The sequence below is a fragment of the Rhinolophus hipposideros genome (assembly GCF_964194185.1).
Source record: "Rhinolophus hipposideros genome assembly, chromosome: 19".
NCBI lineage: Eukaryota > Metazoa > Chordata > Mammalia > Chiroptera > Rhinolophidae > Rhinolophus > Rhinolophus hipposideros.
In genome coordinates, this window is record NC_138065.1 from 4,224,480 (window position 1) to 4,248,826 (window position 24,347).

The following is a 24,347-nucleotide window of genomic DNA, read 5'->3' on the forward strand; positions in this document are numbered from 1 at the left end:
AATATAAGAAATTCAGAGGTTCAATCTAGGAGATAGAATATCTAACTAATAGGAGTCCTGGAAAGAAAGAATAAAGTAGTTGGTGGGAAAATTATTCAAGAAATAATTCAACAACATTTTCCTGAACTGAAAGACACACGTTTCCAGAATGAAAGGGCCCATTAAATGCCCAACACAGTACATTTAAAAACAGCAAAGAAAGAAACAAAAACTTTTTGAAAATCACATCCTCTCAGGTCTATCATGAAATTTCAGAGTAACTATTAACAGGAACTTCTAAAGGCTCCCAGAGAAAAAACTAGGTCACATGCGGAGTACTCAGGAGCATACTCAGAATGGCACTGGATTTCTTCTTAACACCCTTGAAAACTAGAAAACAAAGGGGCAATGCCTTCAAAGCTCAAAAACCATTATTTTAAACCTAGAATTCTATAGTCTGCACAAGATGTTTTTAGGCGTGCAAACACAAGAAATTTCATTTCTGTGCTCTCTTCCTCAGGAAGTTGCTGGATGATGAATTCCACTAAAACAAAGCATGAACCCGGGGAAAATCAAAACATGGTATCTAGGAAACAAAGGGGTCCCCTGGATGAAGGTGTAGGGGACCAATCGGGCCATTGCATGAGGTCAACATGCTACCTCCTGCATTGGAACAATTTGAGAGGAGGTTTGCACTTCAGGCAGAGGGAATAAAAACAACACAAAACAACTCCAAGGCAATTATACATTCTAGGAAAAACAAAAATGTGCAGCAGAGGCAAATTTAACCCTCAAACTCATACGGCTTTAACTGTGAACAAAATTTACATAGTTATACTTATAAACACAAATAAATACTCGTTCATCTAAAAATGATGGTCTCTCTGCTCCTGGAAGAGGGAAAAGTATTGCATGTGGAGTGTTTACAACGCTAAATCCTAATCTCCTATTGTAAAAAGTATAGATGGTGGCTAACATTGAAAAAATAAGAAATAGCCATAAAAGTTTATTACTTAACAACAAAGAATAAATACAGGAAGAATTCACTAAAGCAATTAACATTTATTGCTTCTAGAAATAGAAGCAAGAGTGCAGAAAGTCTTTGACTTTTAAAACAATGTATATTACTTGGCAAAGTATTTTACAAATCACATTTAAGAAAGCAAACTAGATGAAAGCAGTAGGCATGGTATGTTACCACGTGTGTTTATAAAAGAATGAATGTGCTTCTTAATGCAAGGAATGTTTTTTTTTAATTAATGGATTACTTATTTTATTATTTTTAAAAATTTTTATTGGGGAATATTGGGTTTTTCCAAAACCCATCAGTCATTGTCCTTCAATCTAGTTATGGAGGGCACAGCTCAGCTCCAAGTCCAGTCACCGTTTTCAATCTTAGTTGCAGGGGGCCCAGCCCACCATCCCATGGTGGGAATTGAACCGGCAACCTTGTCGTTAAGAACTCGTGCTCTAACCAACTGAACCATCTGGCCACCCCAAGGCAGAGAATATTTTGAGAAGGATACACGAGGAGCTGAAAAGGTGATGATCTTTAGAGAGGGGAATGAGGTGATTGGTGGAAATGGGAGGGAGACATACTTTCACTCTCTACCCACTTTTGATGACCAGAAACTTTTAATTTTGATGAAGCACAATTTATCAATTTTTTTTCTTTTATGATTAGTGCTTTTTGTTTTCTAAGAAATGTATGTTTTTTGTTAGATCTTTATAGTGTTAGCATTTATGTTCAAACTTGTGATCTATCTTTAATTAATTTTTGTATATGATATCAGCTGGTGGCTGAGGTTCACTTTTTCCAGATGTTTATCCAGCTGTGCCAGCACCATTTGTTGAAAAATCTTTTCTTTCCTCATTGAATTGCCTTAGCATCTTTTCAAAAGTCAATTGACTGAATATGTGTGGGTGTATATCTGGGCTCCCTATTCTGTTCTATTGATCTGTCTATCCTGACGCCAGCACGACACCGTCGTGATTACGTAGCTTTGTAAACAGTCTTGAAACCGAAAGACAGTGAACTGACATCTGTAACTGCCATTTAAGATTCTACACCCAGTGCAAACACCCTTCAAAGTGAAATTTATTTTGTTTCCGATGAGCTATGATTTCTTTTTTTTAATGTAGGAATTTTCTGTTTATGAATTGTTAGTATTATTTACTTTACCTATAATAGCATTTCATAGAGGTCTCTATATTCAGTAAAAGCAACTGTTAAGTGTATAAATTGTCCATTCCTCTCTTATATAATATGAAAATGAAGTGTGATCATTGAAATATTTTATGTCACTTTCACCTGAGATGATGATTTCAAATGCAGATTAATTACCCTGACCAAGAAGCACTGAATCAGTCTGTCTCTTAGAACCAGAAGTGACATCTGGCTGAATCCCCAGTGGTTTTTAGGTGTTCTAATGGAATCTATTAGAAAAACACACCTCGGATTACTCTCACGTGTTTTCAATTACAATAATTTATTTTGCATCAAATTTGTTCTCTCAGGATAGGACGTAACTTTTCTCTCACAGCTCTGAGGGACATGAAGTGCATACTTCAAAGAATACCTCATCTGTTGCATTATCATAACAGTCTTCATTCATTTGTCGTCGTGTTCTGATTTGTCTCTCTGTACTTATCCGATAATGGCCTTATTATTTTATTCCTATTTTATCTCTATTCGATTCTCAGGAAGAGCAGAAGAAGACGTCACAAGTATTGGTCAAAATGTGACATTGGAATATAAAATAAAATCTGGGGGGAAAATTCCAAACACCCAAGTCTGGATAATTGTAGTTTGTCTGGCAGCTGTTCTTTTAAGTAAAAATGTTTTGTGAAAACAGTAGCTAGTTCATCTCTCAACTCAGTTGCCCAAGTGCTTTTCCTCAAGACAATCCTTGGACCCAGGGTGCAGCAAAAGTGCTCTGTGTGTATTTCCCACTTCAGCTCAGAAAATGTTAAAGATGTATGCTCGAGGGTTGAGATTTAATAACATTAATGTTTCGTCGAGGCCAGTTTTTTTAAAAACCATGTGCACATGGGGTTCGAGAACACAATGACCACTAGTATGGTTTGGTGCCACTGCTTCGGATTTGTACTAAGGCACCAACACTTCTATCCCCACGGCTTTTGTGTCAGCCCAAGCGACAACACAGTGCAAGAGACAAACAACGTCACAGTATTAGTATAAAAATAGTTTGGAGTTCACCACACCCCTGAACCCTCCAGGGGTTCCCGGATCACCTTGTCAGAACAGTGATCATAGAGTAAGCTACCTTGCATTTCTGGGATTCAGTGCCCTTATTTATAAAATAGGATTAACAATGCTACAGCTACCTCACAGGGTTGTTGTGAAAACTAAATGATCTAAAACATGGAAAGCATATAGAACGGTCCCTGGCACATATTGTATGTAAGCATTGGCTGATATTACAATCAGATATCCAATGTCATGAAGTGTTTTCCAAAATAAATTTGTTGAGAGTGTATTATTCCCTAGTAATGTAACATAATTGATATTAGGTTGTTTCCCATTTTCTTCAACATGCTTATAGATAAGTCTTTACCACGTCTCTGGTTATTTAAGTTCCTAATTTGGAATTGCCCTGCGACCACAGTTACGCGCTCCCTAACGACATGGGTGCGTTCTGAGAAACGCGTCAGTAGGCAATTTCGTCTTTTGACCATCACAGCGTGCACATACACACACCTAGATGGTGTCACCTACTGCACACCTAGGCTGTATGGGACAGCCTACCGCTCCTGGGCTACAAGCCTGTACAGCATGTCACCGTACAAAGCAACACGAGATGAAATCAGGCACCAGAGAAAACAATGGGGGCAAGAGGCGCAGTAAACATGAAATGTGAGGCTACTGATGGCATAGCGTGGCATACTGTTTTATAGCCAACTTTTTTGTGTAAGTAGATAGAGTTCATTCTAAAATAATAATAAACAGTGTAGTATGTCTAGTAAATACGTAAACCAATAACAGTTGTTTATTATCATTTTCGAATAGTAGGTACTGTACATAACTGTATGCGATGTACTTTTATATGACTGGCAGCACAGCAGGTCTGTTTACACTGGCGTCACCACACACGTGTAAGGAGCTTGTTGCACTATGCCATCAACAAAGGCAACAGTGTCATAGGCAACAGGAATTTTTCATGGTGACCTCCTGACACCACCCCTGTAAATGTGGTCTGTTGTTGCCCGAAACATTGTCAGGTAGCGCATGACTGTACACACATTTCTTCCCAGTTACTCTTGCAAAGTGTACAGGGCATAGCCAAAGGGGAGAGCGGAGAAGACGGGGCCTACAGCCAAGTGTTTGACTTCAGCAGGGAGCATTTAAGGATGGACGTGATCCAGGGTGTGGCTGTGAGTGTGACAGAGTGAACTGTGGTGACGACTTGAACTGGAAAAGGCCAAGCCACTGGCTGAGTCACTGTCCTGAACACTGAAGTCACCCAGCTGGCATGCAGGGGATCAGAAGACTGGGACACAGGTCCCGTCATTACTTGATGGGCAGGCTCTGCCACAATTTGATTTTGCTTAGGAAACCACATCCTGGCCCAGGAAAGCCAAAGTGACCACTATCTTTATAACCAACACCTACAAAAGATTCCCAAGCCCAAAGGATGGGCCACTTCTTTCAATATTTGATTAAAATAATATATACTAGTGTCCTAAAAAATTTGGACACGACGATCTACAAATTCATCATTCAGAAATGGAACCCAGATCATGGAAGCCCCAAGTAGGTTTCTAGCTTCCTTCTGGGGAACCTTGTTTACATTCGGGCTTTGGGATACTGGAAATGAAATTCACAGAACCTTGGCCTGGGCAGAAGTAACAGTGCAGAAAAGGCGTACTTTCTCGGTAAACAGTGCTTTAACAAATGGTTTTCCATATTAAAAAGTTGAGATTGAATCCGTATTTCAGTGTATATAAAAGTCACTTCTAGATAGAATAAGGAATTTCTACGTGAAAGTGTGTGATAATAGAAAATATATGTATTGGTGTCTTCCCCCGGTTCCTGGCACAGAGCTCCCGAAACCCTTGTAATTTCCTAAATGATAACAGCACTAGAAGAATCTTTATCCTAATGAAGTGACTCTGGGTGGGCTCCTGACTGGGGCTGAAAGACCACGATTAGAAGCTTGGAATATTCGACTCCTCCCACCCCGTTCTCCAGAGGGGAGCGGGGCTGGAAATGGAGTTAATAATTGATCATGCCTGTGTGAGGAAGTCTCCCTAAAATCCCAAAAGTACCGGCTGCAGGTTGGTGAACACATGGACGTGCGGGGTGAGTGGGCCCCGAGATTGCATGGAAGCTCCGCCCCCTTGCCTCACACCTTGCCCTGCGCATCTCTGCACCTGGATACTCACCTGTATCCTTTATCAAATCCTTTACTGGTAAACCTGTTTCCCTGAGATCTATGAGCCATTCTAGCAAATGAATCAAACCCAAGGAGCGGGTCATTGGAACCCCTGATCTAAGGCCAGTTGGTCAGAAGCACAGATGGCAACCTGGTCTTGTGATTGGCATGTGAAGGAGGAGGCAGGCTAATGGGATTGAGCCCTTAACCTATGGAATCTGACACTATCTCCAGGTACAGTGTCAGAATTGAGTTGAATTCTTGGACACACAGCTGGTGTCTGAGAATTGCTTGTTGGTGTGGAGAAAAAACCCACACATTTGGTGACCAAAAGGGTCAGAAGTGAAGTGTCCTGTGTGAGTGGTACAAGGGACCCACGGGAGAGAAACAGGGGGGAGAACTGGGATTTTCCCTACTCACAAAGGAACAATCTGAGTTTTTCCATTACAGAAAGACAAAACCATAAAACTTTAAAATGAAAACAGAGTATCTTTCTGACCTCTGGAAGAATTTGCTGGACACAAGAATCACTAACCTTGACAGAAAATAGAGAAATTTGACTTTAAGAATTTCATTCACTAAAGGACACCTTTTAGAAGGTGAAAAGATAAGTCATAAGCGGGGAGAACATGTTTGCAGCATATAGAACCAATAAGGACTTAGTGTCAACAATGAAGAACTCGTACAGAACATCAATAAAGAGACAACCCAATAGAAATATGGACAAAAAGACGTGAAGAGACATTTCACAAAAATGGAAATTCCAAGACCTGTTTAAAAATACATGAAAAGATGATGAATCTCATCAGTAATTAGGAAGTACATGCAGGTCAAGACCACACTGAGTTATCCTTTCATTCTCACTAGAAGAGCAGGAATTAAGGAGCCTTACTTAATCCTGAGGGTTGGAAAGGATGTGGTACTAGGAATTCTTATACCGCAGGAGGGCAAACGAGTATGACCACTTTGTAAAACAACGTGGCATTATCCTGTAAAGCATGCTAAAGAAACTCTTGCACAGGTGTATCGAGAGATGTAAACAAACAAACAAACAAAAACTCCACTGTAACCCTGTTGATAATAGAAAAGTAGCTGGCACGAAGCAAATGGCCATCAATGGGGAAATGTAGATTGTAGCCTAGTCACAGAACGCAATGCTGTACGACCACAGAACATGGAGGGGCACCTACATGCGATAACTTTGATGAAACTCAGAAACGAAACGTTTGTTAAAGAAAAGCAAGTTCCGGGGCCAGCCCGGTGGCTCAGGCATTGGGAGCTCCGTGCTCCTAACACCGAAGGCTGACAGTTCGATTCCCACATGGGCCAGTGGACTCTCAACCACAGGGTTGCCGGTTCAACTCCTCGACTCCCGCAAGGGATGGTGGGCTGTGCCCCCTGCAACTAGCAACAGCAACTGGACCTGGAGCTGAGCTGCGCCCTCCACAACTAAGACTGAAAGGACAACAACTTGACTTGGAAAAAGCCCTGGAAGTACACACTGTTCCCCAATAAAGTCCTGTTCCCCTGCCCCAATAAAATCTTAAAAAAAAAAAAAAAAGCAAGTCCCAGAAGTCTCACAGTATAAAATTGTTTTTTTATAAAGCTCAAAAACAGGCAAAACTCATCACATTTCTGTCAGGAATCTGTGTGTATGAGCAAACTGGAAGGGAACAAAACAATAACCAAAATTCAGGGTGCCAGTTCTCTGAGGAGGAAGTGGAGATATCCGCATACTGCAGGAAAACATCGTCATTACAGTTGAGTGACTTCAATAGGCTCATTTTGTTTTCATGCTTCACAATTTGAATACAGATAAAGTGTCGAACATTATTTACCTCTTTAAATATGGTAAGGGGTGGGGAATATTTACTCCACAACCTACAAAAACCCTTCCTCTAAATTTGGTGCTCCAAGGAGAAGCACCATGTTTATTCTGAGGCTCAGACCCCACTTTGTCAGTTGGGCCTGGCGGATCCCTGATCGGTGGTGACTGCTGCCGGCTCATCTGTCTCCTGCCACTCAGTTCCTCCAAACCATCAGCACATACTGTTCCTATTGGCTGGAAGGACCCCCATCTCTTTCTTGTCAGCTGATGAGCTTTTCGCCATTCGAGGGCTCAAATATCACCTCCAGGAGGCTTCCCAGAGGCTGTGAGCCTTGGCCCTTGCTCATGCCTCTGGGTACTTAGCAGGCATGTGCCATCTCTCCTTTACGTGCTGGCCCTGGCATGGCCTCTGACTCCCCAAAGGCCAGCAGTTTTCTAGTCACCTCTATGGCCCTAGGGCCTAACACAGTGACTCTCAGCAAAGCTCCTCTTAAGGCCAAAGTAAAATAGCCCCCGGGGAAGGAGAAATGTGAGGGACTGCGGTGATGGTGATGGAGATGGGGCTGTGGTGATGGAGACGGTGATGGAGAAGGGGACTGTGGTGATGAAGACGGTGATGGAGAAGGGGCTGTGGTGATGGAGACGGGTCTGTGGTGATGGAGACGGTGATGGAGAAGGGGAAGGTAAGCAAGTCAGTATTCAGAGCCCAGGTCCTGGAGACACAGAAAACTCAATGGGGGCTTCTGTCCTTCACGCCAGGTACTCTTCTCTCACACAAAGCCACCATTTGAAGCAAAAAAGCAAAGAAAAAAACCCTAAAAAGTTGCCACGCTTTATTTAGCTCTAATGGTTACAGGTATCATATCTACCCCACGTCCCGCCTGCCCAGGCAGCCCTGAGCAGGCTCAGCTATCCTCTCCCTCCAGTCTCATTTCTTCTCTTCCTCCTTCTTATCCTTTTTGCCATCCTTGGTGGCCTGGGAGGCCAGGGAGCCCATGGCATTTCGAATGGCTTCATTGTTGGGATCCACGCCTGGAAGGTTCTCCAGGACACTCTGAAGGAATTCGGGGTCCTGCATCACATCATAATCATCCTCCTCCTGAAAAAGGGCAATGTCAGCTTGGGCGGGGGTGGGGAGCGAGCGAGCGAGAGAGCGAGCCGTGCGCATACGGCTGCCTGAGCCCCTCTCCACCTGACTGTCTAGGGCTTGGGGCACCTCAGCCAAGGGCAGGAAGGACGACTCAAGAAACACCCCGTGCCTACATACGGTACGAATGCCAACACTGATTACTGACCAGGCAGGAAGAAGCCTGAGAGCTTTGCCTCCTGAGCTCAGAGGGTAGAAACACATGCCATCACATCCAGGTTTCCTCTACCAGACACCCGCTCCTCCGTTTCCTTTTTCCTTTCCCGGGAGGATGATATCCTACAGACTGTCCGGACTGCTCCCACCAGCAAGGAACATGACAGAAACTAGGACACTTCCCCAGCTCTGACCACGAGCTTTCTGCTGCCTTTGCAAGGTTTACATACAAGAAACACACATCCAGGTGTCTGTTTCCTTCTGCTCCTCAGAGCTCATCTACGGACCTGGGAGACGAACGTCCCAGACCGAGGGCTGAACACCAGGGGCTTTTAAGCAGCCCTCACCTTGGCGGGCTCAGATGTGTCCATGGCTGAGCTGGCATCAATGTCGGCTGACTCTGCCTGGCCGAACTCTGAGGAGAAAAGGTCAGTCTGTTGAGTGCCACCCCCCCGCCCCGGCCCCAGGGCCGAGCATGGCCACCCAGGCCCGACTCACCGGCACCCTGTAGGGACATCTGCATGGCATAAGCAATCTGCTCTTCCTCAGTCATACTGCTTAGGTCCGGGAGCCCGGGGCGGCCAAACTCCTGCTGGCTGATGGTCATCTTTAGCAGGGCATCATCTGAGTCTGGGAAAGGGCGAGGGCGGCAGGGCAGAACTGGTGCCATGTTCCACAGACCCCCCTCCGCCCCAACCATACCCTCAGCCCCTTATCCCACACTGCAGGTGCCCCACTGCCCCTGAGCACGCACCCTGCAATCCTGGGACCCCAGACTCCAGCCCATCACCTTCAGTGCCAGTCGCAGCAATCCCGGCCTCGGCGGCAGAGGCTGCAGCTGCGCGTCGTGCCTCCTCCTCCTGCCGCTGCCGCTGCTCTTCCATGGAAACGCGAAGGGCCTGGCGAAGGGCAGGACAAGGTCGTCCATGCTCCCCCCCTCAGAGCTGGGGAAGTCCACTGAGGGGGGCAAAGGAGCACAGGGGGGCAGCGTCTGCTGTACGGATATGGGGAAGGGGCCCGGGAGGTGACGCAGGACAAAAGGAAGGACCTGCAAGAAGCCTGGGGATTGATCAGGAAAAGCGAACAAGAGTCTGGCACTGGTGCCCTAGAGATCAGACAGAATTATGGGGCAGAGGGACCACAGGGGGTTGGGAAAGTGGGCGAGGGTGCTGAGGGCTGCCTAGCCCTCGAGTGGCTATGTGACATGTGCGTATTCAGCAGAGGACAAAGCAAGTCCCTTGGGCCCCACCTGAGGTCAACGTTTGCTCACCAGGGCCAGCTCAGGATCAGCACTGGGATCCACTCCAAATTCAAAGTCACTGGCACCAAGACCCAGCATGGCACCACCTTCACCAGCCAGAATTGGAGAGCTGATGAGGGCGTCAGCCAGGCTGGGCCCAGGAGGCACTGTCACCAGATGGGAGCCGGTTCCATCTTTGCCATTCAAGGTGTTCACAAAGGCTGTCAGCTTTTCTGTGTTCACCTCCTGGGGGAGGGAGGAACACAGGCCTGTCCTGCCGCGCGCTCCCCATTCTCTGCCCTCGGTCCTCCTCTGCAGTCTCTCCCGCTGTGCAGGCTGCCCTCTGCGTAAGGACTGCTCTCTGCCCATAACCAATCCGTGCCCCCACCAACCCTTACTCACCTCTTCCCCAAAATTGATAATGTCAACATTTACTTTCTCCTTCTTGAGGCGTTTAGCCAGTTTCACCAGCTGGGAAGAAGGGGAGAAAGCTGAGGAAAGCTCTTCCAACCCACAGAAGTCAGATGACCTCCCCGAGTTCCCCGTTCCCCCAGGCCACCTCCACCGGGCACTCCTAGGGCTCGGGGGCCCGTCCCCACGCGTGCCGCCAGACTCACATCCTTCTCGTGGTCCTCCACGGGGCTTCCCACAAAGGCGATGATGCGCATCTTGTGGTTCTTGCCCTGTCGGTGCTTCAGCGCCAGCTGTGCAGGAGGAAGATGGGCCAGCGTCAGCCAGAGGACCTGCGCTCTGTGCCGCCGCTCTGCTTTGCCCCGGTTTCCGTGAGTTTCCAGCCCATCACCACACTCACACACTGCCTGTCTCCTCCGCCCTCCCGCTGGCTGTGGGCGAGGAAGGGGGGGCTCCCTCTGCATTCTAGGGGCCTCCCTTTACAACCCGTACCCACCCTGGGCTTCACCCCACCACCTCCTTTCCGCTCCTTTCTCTCTGTCCTCTCTCTGCCCTGACTCTGGTTCTAGCTGGAGTCCAGAGAGGAAACGAAACGCGCTGGAGGCGGACCCTCAGGCCCGGGAGGAACAATCCCAGGGACCCAGGACTCACGTGGGCCACGCGGATGCCGGTGCAGAAAGTGATCTTGCCCTTGGGCTGTACCGTGTGGAGCTTGGACAGGATGCGGCCGGTGTCAGGGGTGAGTGTGGTCAGCACTTCACAATCACTGCGATGAGGGGAAAGCATTTCCGAGACGTCAGGTCAGGACGCATCTTTTCTTTAGACTTGGAGCATAACTGTAATCTTTGTTTTTCTTAACTAAACGTCAATGTTTAGAGAGATCTTACAATTCCTCTCATCACAGGAAAAACAAATAACTATGTGAGATGTGGATGTAACTAAACGTCCCGTGCTCATCATTTCACAATACAGTTGACCCTTGAACAACACAGGGGTTAGGGGCGCTGACCCCCCAGTGCAGTCCAAAGTCCGTGTATAATCTTTGACTCCTCAAAACCTTAACTACAGCCCCTCGGTGTCTGTGGGGGGTGGCTTCCATGACTCCCACACCCACCAAACTCCGCGGATGCTCAAGTCCCCTACGTAAAATGGCCTAGAACAATGCACATAGTCTGCCCTCCAGATCTGGGATTCCCAAAGACCGATGGAAAATACCACTCTCGATCCATGACCGAGTCTGTGGGTGAGAAACCCGGGGATGCGGAGGGCCGTCTGACTATATATTTACTGAAAGAAACCTGCGTATAAGTGGATCGGGGCATTTCCAACCCGGGGTGTGCATACGTATACACATATGACAGAATCATTACGTGGGCCACCTTATACAGTGTCATATCCAATTATCTCTCAGGGAAACTGGAAAAAACCATCTGGTGTTTAGCAGACGTGAGGCCCAGAACTAAGGGGTGCTTAATTTTGTACGACACAGGCCCTCTTCCTCCCCATGTCTCCCCCTCACTCCTCTCCCACTGTCTTGTTCGCAAGGCCAAAAATCGTCCACAACAGTGCGACTCGACTCGCCCACCCTCCCCATTTCTAGCCCTGTTTGCCAGCTAACACACTAGGATGGGCGGTTACTCATTTGAGAATTATCAATTCCTAAAGCAACATTTTTGGGGTAAAGGATGTGTGATAGAAGCTCTGGGGCTCTGACCCCAAATCCTTTTTCATTGACTTTAAAATACACCGTGAAATTTTACCCCAGATTTAGCTTCATAAATGCATTAACTGCAGCTAAATCTTAAAAACAGTTACTCTTTATATTTACACTGAAAAGTGAAGAAGGCAGCCTAGGAAAGTGCGGGGCCAAAGCCACAGCGGGTCACGTGGGGAAAGCCCCGCCCGCCCGCCAAGGCCCCGCCCCTCGGCACCGCGTACTTGGCCAGTGTGATCAGGCCCACGTTGTTCTCCGGGTTGCTGCGGGTCTTGGAGTGACACACGATGTTGACGGCGTCCTGCTGGGCCTGCAGCCGTGTGGGTAAGAAGTCCCCGTTGCGCATGTACTCACTGTTGTCCACGCTGTCAGATTAGGAGTGAAGGACAGAGAAGGCACGTTGTGTAGGGTCCGAGGCATTCTCTCCAGTTCCAGGGACCCCCCCCACCTTCCACGCCTCTCCTGGGAGGGGCATTGTGGGTGCGAGCGGCTCTCAGTCTCTGTGGAACTCAGAATCACCTGAGACTTTCGTTTTTCTTTTTTAAATATACAGATGACCAGGCCCTACCTCAGACTCAATGACCAAAATGCCCAGAGAAGGAAAAAGAGTTTAAATCTCCACTCCACTAGTGATTCTGATAAGCACCCAAGGTTGTGACCTACTGAGGTACCTATATCACCTTTTCAGAAGGTGCACGTAAGGGTTATTAAACATCGCCATGGATTCTATGTCCGCTATTAAAATGGGAGCATTCCAAAGGTAGGAAATGAAGAAGGCAACTTAAAACTATTTATAAACCCACACTGGGTAGCATGGAGTGCAGGAAAGCATCTGCTTCGTCAGCTGGACTGAACTGCAAAAAACGGTTTCATGGATTTGAGGTCTGACCTCTTCTTTCCTTGCAACTTTTCCCAGTCCACATGGCTCCACATGATTCGAAATACAAGCTCCAGCCTCGCAGGGACCAATAGAAGGCAGGTGAGGGAAGCAGGTACACAGGCCCCTGGGCAGGATGGATTCCTGATGACCCGAGGGCCCTCAGAACTCTAACAATCAACGATTCCAGCCGATGCTGGAAGGAAGCCGTGTCCTAGATAAGGCATCTCATTTATAGGACAAGCAAAATGTGGGCTCGGGCGGCAATTTTCTTCTTCAGTATTCTTTGCCTGCCAGTAAATACAAACCTAAAATGACGAAGAGCGCTAATTAAGAAGCTACTGGAAGGCAAAGCAGAAAAGGGAGTAAAGGGCAGTGTTCGGGCACAGATTCAAGTCCTCACTCTGCTACCTCCTCATTCTATGATCCTGAGGAAGCAACTTCATTTCTCTAAGATGCAGTTATGCCATCTCTAAAACGGGTTTTACGGTACCTACCCTACAGGACTGCTGTGAGGATTAAATGCATGGAAAGTTAGCACAAGGCTTGACAGTAAGCATGAAACACACTGGTCCTCACGGTGGCAACTCAATGTAGGGCTCGCTCTACTGACCATTCACTATTATTCTTTTGTCCCTGCCACATTGTTTCAGATTATTCCCCCAGCAGGGAAATAACTGCCTCTTGTAGCTTCAAATACCAGGGTGAGTCCAAATATAAAAAACAATGGAGGTTTTGAGGATCCAAAAAGTGTGGATCATGGGCAAGACCAGCACACGGATGAGGGAAGGCTGGAGGAATATGACATATGACAAAATCATGTCCTAAGAAAGGGTGCTCGAGAGATGGGGAGACTGACAATGGAGAGCACGGCAGAACCGTGCTCAGAACCGTGCTTTGTCCTGTGTCAGAACCACTGGGAGGGAGACAGTAGTCGGGATGGTGTTAAAAACGCAGACACGGTGACACCTATGTATGTATCCTTACAACACATTGTTTCCTTTCCCCGATTTTGAACTTTATATGAATAGACTAATATATGTATTTCTGGTGACTACTTTTGCACAACAGTATGTAATTTTTTCCCAACAAAAATTCATATCAAAATAAGGGCTTAGCGTATTATCCAGCTATTCTATAAAGCCTTCATTTTAAAAAAGAATACAGATGCCTGGAGTTCTCTGGCTGGGAGTCTGACTCAAGCAGCCCAACAATAGTCAAATAGTTGCAATTTTCAATCAACTCCAGAGAATCCTGAGGAAAGCAAAGCATGAGGAACCACAGAAAAAAGGAGCAGCTGTCATCATTATTCTGTGCCAGGCTATCACAGTAGGCCACCAACCTATCCCTCTGGGCCAATCTTCCCTCCTATGCCAAACCAGATCAATATTATTAAACACTATTTTGTATGCAGCTCTGCCTCCATCACCCTCAGAAGTTTTTCAACAGTTCTGCTGAAGGGTACGGGGCAGAGTTCAACCACCCTCAATTTCACATTTGTGGTCTTCTACCTGGTCCCACCTACGTTTCCAAACAAAAAAGGAACACCTTAAACTTAAACCAACAACCTTATAATGAAGTCACACTAGTCAATTTCCTAGTCCCTGAGCATTTACATCTCAGCAGCTTTACCCTGTTCCTCCTAACTGTAAAGGCTCCTCCTTCCCAACATTTGTCTGAGTCCCTTCAAGCCCCCTCTAAATTCTTCTTGAGGACTCCTCACGTACCACAGCGACTAACATATGCACGGTGCTATACAGCGGACAGAGAACCATCACATACATTTTACCCATCTGTGCTATAAGGTAAGTGGCTATTACTATTGTTCCCATTTTCTACGTAGATTTTCCACATTCTCAAGAACACGCAGCTGGTAAGTACCGAAAAACAGGTTTTTGGATTCCAAACCCTGTCCCCCTTTCTCCACTAAAATGCTCTCTCCCAGAGATCGCCTGATTGAGCAAACAAAAATACAGTACTCCCAGTTAAATTTGAATTTCAGATACATAACAAATAACATTTTCGTACAAGTTCGTCCTGCGCAACATTTGGGACATAGGTACAGCCGTCTTTATATTCAAAAGTATTATTGACCTGAAATTCAAATGTAGCTGGACATCCTATACGTGTGTTTTACCCGGCAATGCTATCCTCCCCCCAAAGAAAACCCTGTTCCCTCCCACTGGCGATTTGTGTGTTTGTGTACTATTCCGTATTATATTCCGTATTATGTACTATATCCGTATTATATTATATTCTATGCTCACACTTAGAAGAAACGCTTGGAACCTTGCAAGTCTGTGTCCTCAGCTTCTAATCCAACTCATAACAGACACTCAGCTCAAGTCTGAGGCTGATGAAGTCAGGCCAGCTCACCAGACAAGCCCGCGTCCTGGGTTTAAATCTAGGCTCCACCGCGTTAAGTGGCTGTGTGACTTTGGGTAAGCCACTGAAAACTGCTGAGACTCGGCATTCTCATCTGTAAAGTGAAGAGCTGTTTACCTTCACGTGTCGTAAGGTTTAAGTGAGATCAAGCAAATTCGTGCCCGAGTCACAGAAGCATGCACAGAAATGCACAGAAAGAACACACAGAAAGCACTCTGCAAACGGTATCTTTGAAGATGACACAGGGACAGGTGACAGAGTTAGAGACGAGTGCATGGGCCGGGAAGGGATTTATCAGCTCCCTTCCTAACATCTATTGTGTTGAGAAGAGGCGAGGAGGGCAGACACTACCACGCGGGGTCCGAGAAGCAGGACTCCGCTTAAACACAGACCTGGGCTGGTCTAGAGAAGACGACGCTGGAACAGAGAAAGGCAGCAGGGGTCGGCCGGCCAACGACTGTCCGCGGGGGGAAGGTTAACCTGGGTACCCCGGGCCTGTCCTCTCCCGGCCCCGGGATGACTCAGGGAGTCCTTGGGGCTCCTTTCTCCCCGGCCCAAGGCCGCAGTTCTCGCATCAACCCCGACTCCCACCTCAGGCCCGCCAGGCCTCCGCGCGACACGCGCCCCCGACCCACTGCCGCCTCTCACGGGGCCCCGAGATAGTTACTCACCAAACCATAGTGCTTTCCAACACCATCTTGCCACTTTCCACTCTCCGGGACAGGTTCCCCTGGACCGCCAAACAACAACTCCCCCGATTGGCCCAGCGCTCTTCGCCAATCACAGACCTCGGTTCTGCCAGCTGGTTCCGCCTACGTCCTCCACGTTGCATTCTGGGAGTTGTAGGCGCCGCCAAAATAAAAGGACATGTGGGGGCGAGGGAACCGAAGTAATCCACAAAAGGAGGGTCCCTTCTTCACCTTGCAGGCCATTCAAGTTCTCTGGTGGAGTTCTCAGCTGACGGGATCTAAGAGAAGCTGTGGAGGAGCCTTTGAAAGTGTCGTGGATGCATCGGCTCCAGCGCCGTCATTTTGAAAATGTGGTGGGATAACTTTTCCCAGCTCCCTGTGTTTGCCATAGCACTTTGTTCGTTTAACTGAGCCCTTAGTTCTCTGAATTGCGTTTACTTGTGTTATCTGTCCCATTTAATTAGGGCAGGAAAGGTGTCGATAGCTGCGCTTCCTGAGCGCAATATCTGTACTGAAATATGGTAGAAGCCCAGAAAAAGTTTGACCAAACAATGATTTTAACTAATCTCCCAAAGAATGGGAGACAAAACTAGTAAACCATTTTGGTTTGTTAAAAGAGAATAACATTTAAAAATGCTTTGGATTACCTTCTACTACACACACACGCACACACGCGTAAAACTGGAAATTCCAGGCGTCCGTCTTGGACGGAAGCATGGCTACAGTACTCCAAACTTGGAGACGGGGGGAAAGGAGTATTGTAGATATTACCTAGATGTTGGTAACGTTTCAATGGATATGTTCAAAAGTTATTAGTAACTATTAGAGATTGTATAAGTAAAATATCCATATCACTAAAGGGGGGAAAAACCATCAATATAACTATAGACAGACAAGGGGAAACAAAATAAGAAAGCGCAGAAAAAATAGTGCCAAGTTCAAACATAACCAAATATTTTTAAAACAAGAATTCGTTGTTTTAATAAAAGAAAAAAAGAAATAAACAGCTACCCAATATAACTAGAGCTATGCCAAACTAAAAGACAAAAGATAAAAACAGGAAAAAAACAATGTATCAGGCAATAGTAATAAGATAAAGCAAGTGTAGCTATATTAATGTATAAAACAGAAATCAGCACAAATAGCTAAACTCAGGTCAAGAGAAGAGCATTTCATAAAATACAAAATTCATCAACAAAAAAAAAAGCTCTAGATTAATCAGGTAAAGCAACTCCATAGATAAGTCGAACATCAGGGATAATTACAAGCTAGTATGCTAAATGTATAAGTAAATGAAGATAAACATTCAACCCAACTGAATGAAAACCATCATCACTGTTCTAGGAAAACACAATCTTATGATATCTATGCAGGGAGGTGTCGCTATCTCAGCTTTAGTCATTTAACAGATTGTGACCAGTTTTTTGTTACTACACTTTTAAAAGTCCATGGAGATATTGCAAAGAATACAACATATAATGGCCGTAAAAAAAAATGGGATAGTGAAAATTAAGTCCTATAAGATTGATTTGATTCAACCTATAGAATGGAGAACTAAGTCTTTAAATAGAGAAGATGTCTTCTTAGAACTATGTCAGAAGCTTTTTAATTAGGAGATATGCGAGTTGCAACAATGCACACAAAAGATGAAATCTGATTGGATCACCTTTCAGTAAAACAAGAGCTCTCTCATAAAAAATTTGAAAAAAGCAGTAACTAAAACCATTCATTTACCTGTGGGTCAGGCACTGTTCTGGGTACTTGCAAGGGAACCAAACAAAGTCCTGCCCTCATGGAGTTTACATTCTCTGGGAAAGGGCAGACAATAAATCAATAAGTCAAGTAATGGTAAGCCCTGTGGAAAAAAGAAACCAGGGTGAGTGTGGTTTCTTTTTTATATCAACAGGACATTAAGGAAAGCTTACATTTGAACAGAAACCTGAAGGTTACCTGGGGGAAAGAACAAGTGCAAATGCCCTGAGGCAGGACTGTACTTTAAGAACAAGGAGACCAGTAAAAGCTGGATTAGAGGGAGAGGGCGAGCGAGATGAGGCCAGAGAGGCAACGGGAGTAAAGAGGTTGGATCATGTACAGCCTCACAGATCATTTCTAGGACTCTGAGCGAGATAAGGAGCTGCTGGAAAGTTTTCAAGAAGAGTGACAGGATCTGACTTAATGTTTTAACAGGGTCTCTCTGGCTGCTGCATTGAGAACAGACTGTGAGGGGGGAAGAGGGAGATAGATCAGGGAGGAGACTACTTCAGTAATCAGCACAATATGATGGTGGCTTATTCTAGGGTAACAAGAGGTGAAAATGGTGACATGTGGTTGGGTTTTGAGTATATCATAAGGCATGAAACTGATAGAATTTGCCAATGGATTTGATGGAGGATGTAAGGGAAAGGAATGTTAAGACATCAGAGTTGGTTCCAAGGAACTGGAAGAATGGAGTCACTCTTTCCCGAGATGGGTTGGAAGGGGCAGGTACCAGAAATTCAGCTTTGGACATGGTGGTTTAAGATGCCTGTTCCACACTTGGATGGAGATGTCAAGTAAGCAGGTGGATATGAGTTTGCAGTTCAGAAAACAAGGTGTGGGCTGCGGATAAGAAATGTTGTGACACATGGCATTTAGATCCTGAGGTGACAGGGCAGTTGGACAAATTACACAGGGTCTTAAGGCCACTAAGGACTTTAAAAAATTACCTAGTGAATGTAGACTAAAAGAAGGGGTTCTATGATTGAGCCTTGTACCACTTCAATATTTAGATGTTAGCAAGAAGAGGATTAACCGGAAAAGAGGATGGAAAGGGAGCAGCACAGCGTGATAAGGACAATAGGGAGAAACTAGTGCCCCAGAAGCGAAGTGAGGAAAATATTTCTAAGAGGAGGGAGTAACATACTGACAGATGCTGCTGGCACGCCAAGTAAGATGAGAACCGATATAATTAGCAACATGGAGGGCATCAGCGATCTTCATAAAAGATGTTTTGGTCGGGTGGTTGGGGCAAAAACTTGGAAGTTCAAGAATGGGGTTAAAAAAACAACAAAACCACTAGTTATGTCACGGGGATACGTTCTGAGAATTGCATCATTAGGTGATTGCGCCGTGTGAACATCAGAGCACACACACACACACACACACCTAGATGGTGTCGCCTACTGCACACCTAGGCTGTATGGGACAGCCTACCGCTCCTGGGCTACAAGCCTGTACAGCATGTCACCGTATAAAGCAACACGAGATGAAATCAGGCACCAGAGAAAACAATGGGATCAAGAGGAACACTAAACACGAGATGCGAGGCTGCTGATGACGGTAGCATGGCATACTGTTTTATAGCCAACTTCTTTTTAGTAAGCAGAGTTCATTGTAAACAACAAAGGTAAATACATAAACCAGTAATATAGTTGCTTATCAAGTATTACGCACTGTACATAATTGTACGTGCTATCCTTCTGTACAGTGGGCAGTGCAGGTTTGTTTACACTGTTGTCACCACAAACACGTGAGTAATGCGTCGCGCTACGGTATGACAGCTCTGATGCACTAGATGATAGGACTGTTTCAGCTCCATGACAATCCGATGGGACCATCGTTGGATATGAAGCCCTTGACGGAAACGTCGCTATGTTGCGCATAGTGTGTTTGTAAAAATTCATTCGGCAGCTGGCTAACTTTGACCACTAAATGGATACTTGGTATTAAGGAATTATTAATTTTTTAAGGTGTTATAATGTTATCTATTGAGTTATTTGTTGAAGTATTTATGGATGAAAGGATATTATGTCTGGGATTTATTTTAACTAAATTCTTTCGAGGCAGAGAGAGAAGGGGGGTGGGTAGAAACTATAAATGAGACAGACTGGCTTTATTAGTGATGATTGAAGCTGGGTGATGGGTACACGGTGGTTTACCACACTACCTTACTTTTAGTTTGGAAATATCTATAGTAAAAAGTGGGGGGAAAAGGGGGGGGAGAGGGACAGTTCAGGAACAGCAAGCAGATGCTTGACAAAGGACTTTTTAAAAATAATTTTACAGCCGATATTGGCCTGCTTCTTATGTCCTTGAAAAACTAAAGAATACACAGCTTCATCTGGAATCTACTATTTTAACTGGCAAATCTCCGCTTAAAGAATGAAGGAGACGCCAACTCTGGTGAAGAACTTTCAGAATAGCTGAGATGGACATGTTTAAAACATTAGGCCAGGATGTCCAGCTTTATTATCCTATCATTTTGATCTCCCTAACTTTCAGTTACATAAGTTTTAATTTACAGGCTCTGCTTGCACAGGCAGATTGCTGGGGAGCTACAGAACAAGTAGTAGCTGCTTCTCACCACTAGAGGCGCCCTCTGACCATGAGGGTGTCCACTGCACTCAGCAGCTGCCATGAGTATACTGAAGAGGGAATGACACCGCAAGGAAAGCAGAAAGGCCATTTATGCCTAAAACATGTTCAGATTCAATTCCTATTAGGGAAGAAGCTTTCTCCTTCTCCAGCCTAAGGTAGGGCTCAGCCTGTGGCTCAAACTCAACACTCTAAGAACCCCAATTCCTCCCCCTCCAGTGACATCCCATCAAGTTGTTTGCTTATTACCATCTGTTCTCTCCCTTAGCCTCTAATTGATGCCACCAGCATCCTGGACCCACATCGCCATACACCTAGTTTATTATAGCCTAACCCCTCGGCCTTTCCTATCCACTTTGATCAACTTTGCACACAGGTCTCCCCCCACCATGGTGCTCACCGCGGGCTCCACTCCACGTTCTTTAAAACAGACCACTCTCTACCCTAAGCCCTCCTGCTCAAACTCAACTTTCCCCAACACCTCCGCCCACGGCAACCTTGAATTTTCCTCCACCTTTATGTTCCGCATCACTCTTTCAGAGAACTGAAACCCTTAACTGGATCACATCTAACATGTCGTTTTGGCAGACGTGTGTCACACATGCACCTGGACACTGTGAACTCTTGCAAGTCAATCACTTGTTTTGACTGCCCAATGCATTGCTCATTAGCTGCTGCAGATATCTGCAGAATGACCTTAACAAGATAGGAAAGAGTGGTATGCAAAGGAGCAGTATTTAACTTGTTTCTCTCCAAAGTTCCTCCACCCACAAGCCTTAGCTGGAGCCCCACCCCATCCCCTTCTGTCTCGTTCCCATCACAGTAAGGGCGCCTAATTGCAACCACACATAAGAAACAGGTGAGAAGCAGTCTCTCTGCCTTTCTCAGAGGGAGACCCACGGCCAAGGCAGGGAGAGAGTCCGAGGGCCAACCAATCTCCAGCTTGCGTTTCCCACAGTTCCTCTCCTTTCCTCTGGAGCTTTGGGTCCCCAAATCCCTCAGTTACAGTGGCTTGCAACCAAGGCAACAGGCCTACAGCAATTCCTTTCATATTCATGCACAGCTTTTCCTGTGTGTTTCAGTTCAGATGAAGGGGGTGGCTGGAAGGGAATGAAACCATTTCTCTCAGCCGGAGTTAGGCTGGAGCCAGAGCAAGGGGAATGGAAAGGATGCAGCATTTTGTTCAGAGCGACGAAAACAAAACAGCCTGGGTGGTGGGTAGGAGGGCAGAGCAGATGGCATGTGAAAAAAAAGAACCAGGAGGAAACGAGAGGTCTAAACAACGGATGAAAGTTTAATACATTAAAATCAGACATTTATCACTTATATTGCATTTGCCATTTCTGAACGATACAAAGTAGAGGCAAATAGTGACATTTCATAAAAATGTTGATTCCCCATTTCCTCCCCTAAGACCCAGCCTCCCTCGAATATCACCTCCCACCCCGTACAGAACTGTGTCCTGAATAAAACACTTAAATACATCATAAATAGTAAATTATGAAAAAAATAGCAAGAATTGTTTCTTTCCTTCTTGTAAAAAAGAACATGGCAGCAAAGACAAGCAGCCAGAAACTGGCTGGGGGTGTCTAATATAGACAGTTACTTGGGGTTCGGGCTAACCTACTATCACGGTAGGGTGGGACGAAGAGGGGGGAGTACAGGAATTCAACAATCTGCCTGAGAAGCCAGGCCCCCTTCCTCCTGACAGGAGAGGAGGAGGACGATCAGATGGAGAACTGCAGCTCTCGGAGATGGAGGGAGAGGGGTGACATCCCCATTTCCAAGTTCTCTGCATGAAGAGAAGGGCAGAGCGTGTGGCACTGCAATGACCTCACCGAGGCAAAACTCTGCTGGCTCTTGTGCGCTTCCAAGGACAGTCTGTGGCCTCACAGATGTGGGCTGCCTGTTCCACAAACACAGGTGTCCTCCCTGAGCTCCACAGACAGCAGAACACCGCTGGAAAAGGTGGCAAGAGCAAGGAAGAAATCTCCTTTGGAAAAGAATCGAAAATTCATTTGATAAGTCTTCATATATAGAAAAACCACCAGAATACATTTCAAATGGCAAAACAGGAAGAGTGGTCATATGCTGGCAGTGAGGAGGGTCCTACCAAGAAGGGCCCTCATCTCCTAGCCCTACGACTGCCCCACTGTTTTAACAAAAGGGGTGAAGACTGGCGATGCCCCACTCTCTCCATTCCTTCAGCCTTAAGAAATTCATCGAGAGAGGAGGAGTTAAGAGGAGCTGCTCCAGGCCGAGCGATCGCCACACTGGTTTCTCAAACAGCAGGGCTCTTCTGAGGGAACCCTATGACTAGGCTTCTCCGCAACATGTGGAGTTTTAGTCTGAACCTGGCTGAAAATTGTGTGCTGTGTGCTATTTTTGTTTTCCCTTTTTAAGGAAAAAAAGAAGAAGGTTGGGAGATAGTTAAACACTCTCACTCCCCCAAAAACCTTTATAAAGGTTACGGGGGGCTGAGCGATGGTGGGGGTGTGCCAGCCAGTCTGTCCTGAGGAAATTAAGAATCCAGCTCCCGGTGAAAGGTAGATGACGGGGGAGAAAACCACCAAATCCAGCCACCCCACTTCCAGCAGGAAGAATGGGGGTTGAAAACAATTCACTGTGGACGCCAAGGCTGGCCTGCTGAAACTCGTGCCACCCAACTCCAGAGGGAGGGGTTGCTGCTGTCCGAGGCTGCCCGAGGCACCAATGCCCATGCATGCGGACCGGGAAGGAGGAGATGCTCGTCTTCAGGAAGGAGAGGGCCAGCTCCCCGAGCCTCCATCACATCCTGGTCTGATGACCAAGAAGTGTCAGCATTGCTGTGGCGAGGGCTGACATCCTGGGGTCAGAGAGACGGCAGAATCTTGTTCCAGGTCTTCTGAGGGCTTCTGCTCACTGAGAAGGGACAGGGTATAAAGTTAAGGATGACGAGTAGGAGACAAGGAGGTACGAAAGGAAGTCAAGTTCATTTCCCTCTGGCAGGCAGAGTTAAGAGGTGTCCTTCTGTTTTAGCCTCAACTTCCAAGTACCGTGTTTCCCCGAAAATAAGACCTAGCCGGACCATCAGCTCTAATGCATCTTTTGGGGCAAAAATTAATATAAGACCTGGTCTTATTTTACTGTAATATAAGACCCGGTCTTACATAATACAATATAATATAAGACCGGGTCTTATATTAATTTTTGCTCCAAAAGACGCATTAGAGCTGATGGTCCGGCTAGATCTTATTTTCGGAGAAACACGGTACAAGGTACCAAACACAGAATTTTAAAAAGCAAGGCTTAGAAGGCAGCCAGTCCCTCTAACCTTGCCAATTCACACCTCGCGCCAGCCCATCAGTGCTTCCTCTTTATACCCTTACAGCACCCACCGCCCCCACACCCCCGCCACTCACCTGGGTAAACTCTGACTCTTCAATTTCAAGCTTTTCCAAGAGGGTTGAACTAACAGAAAAAAATGGAGGTAGAGAAACGAATTAGAAGATAAAAAAGAAAAAGGACTCTCAAATCAAGTATCATACTGCTTCTCTGTATTTCACTTCAGAATCGATTCAGGATTCAGCAAGAAGAGGCTAAGAAGCTGCTAGATTTAGAACCACATTGTTTTAATTAACTACTTAGTTTCTTGAACACCATAAGATATTTCCTAATACCCCCCTCTTCTGTCTTCAATCTCAAGGTATGGCAGGCAGCCAAGGGCCACTGCTGCCTGATATTCACGCCGCTGTGTAATTCTCTCCTCTTGGGTGAGGGCTGGCTATTGTGACTTTCTAGTGAGCAGAACACGGTACAGGCGATAGGATGTCAATTCTGAGATCAGCTTACAAACGGACTACAGCTTCCTCGTGGGCACATGTGCTCTCACTTGTTTGCTCCAAGGGAAACCAGCTGTCATGCTGTGAGCTGCCTTATGGAGAGGACCGTGTGACCAGGAACTGAGGGAGTACCACTGGCCAACAGCCAGCAGGGGACTGAGCCCTGGGTCCAACAGCCTGCAAGGAAGATTGGTGACTCCTGCCAACAACCACACACGTGGGCCTGGAAGCTGACCCTCCTGGTGAGCCTTCAGGTAGACCACTGCCCTGGCTGTAACCTCCTGAGACCTCAAGCTCAGCCACACCTAGATTCTTAAGCTACATAAAATACGAGAAGATAAATTTGTTGTT

The 24,347-nt window shown here is 46.1% G+C and overlaps 2 protein-coding genes across 11 annotated transcripts in view; both read right to left on the reverse strand.

Moving 5' to 3' along the window:
* Nucleotides 1-6,951: 6,951 nt before the first annotated feature.
* On the reverse strand, nucleotides 6,952-15,892 carry PSMD4 (proteasome 26S subunit ubiquitin receptor, non-ATPase 4). Of its 6 annotated transcripts, none has more exons than XM_081024973.1 (12): nucleotides 15,805-15,850; nucleotides 15,526-15,590; nucleotides 15,016-15,227; nucleotides 12,096-12,236; nucleotides 10,809-10,923; nucleotides 10,364-10,450; nucleotides 10,149-10,217; nucleotides 9,777-9,992; nucleotides 9,297-9,405; nucleotides 9,005-9,136; nucleotides 8,854-8,921; nucleotides 6,952-8,302 (listed from the first exon to the last, which is right to left on the reverse strand). In XM_081024973.1, exons 4-12 carry the CDS (start codon nucleotides 12,215-12,217, stop codon nucleotides 8,132-8,134), a joined length of 1,089 nt encoding a protein of 362 aa, XP_080881099.1. In that variant the 5' UTR covers nucleotides 12,218-12,236; nucleotides 15,016-15,227; nucleotides 15,526-15,590; nucleotides 15,805-15,850; the 3' UTR covers nucleotides 6,952-8,131. The 6 variants fall into 6 exon arrangements, with proteins under 6 accessions (XP_080881099.1, XP_080881100.1, XP_080881098.1 ...); XM_081024974.1 differs by having other exon boundaries at nucleotides 15,125-15,227; nucleotides 15,805-15,849; XM_081024972.1 differs by lacking the exon at nucleotides 15,526-15,590 and having other exon boundaries at nucleotides 15,038-15,227; nucleotides 15,805-15,865.
* Nucleotides 15,893-21,445: 5,553 nt separating this feature from the next.
* Nucleotides 21,446-24,347, reverse strand: part of PIP5K1A (phosphatidylinositol-4-phosphate 5-kinase type 1 alpha) — a 32,459-nt gene continuing 29,557 nt past the window's right edge. For 3 of the 5 annotated variants that reach the window (XM_081026856.1, XM_081026859.1, XM_081026857.1), the window contains 2 exons: nucleotides 23,577-23,625; nucleotides 21,449-23,076 (listed from right to left, as the gene is read on the reverse strand). In XM_081026856.1, the coding sequence (XP_080882982.1) occupies nucleotides 23,074-23,076; nucleotides 23,577-23,625 (52 nt within the window). In that variant the 3' untranslated portion in view covers nucleotides 21,449-23,073. Of the gene's footprint in view, nucleotides 23,077-23,576; nucleotides 23,626-24,347 lie in introns of all 5 variants that reach the window. The other 2 variants (XM_081026855.1, XM_081026858.1) reach the window with 2 other exon arrangements.

Coding starts and splice junctions, on each gene's coding strand:
- PSMD4 (XM_081024969.1), bottom strand. CDS start 15,830: ATGGTGTTGGAAAGCACTATGGTTTG. Junction 10,451..10,808: donor CCGGCATCCGCGTGGCCCAC/GTGAGTCCTGGG, acceptor CCTCCTGCACAG/CTGGCGCTGAAGCACCGACA. Junction 10,218..10,363: donor TGGAGGACCACGAGAAGGAT/GTGAGTCTGGCG, acceptor CCTTCTTCCCAG/CTGGTGAAACTGGCTAAACG.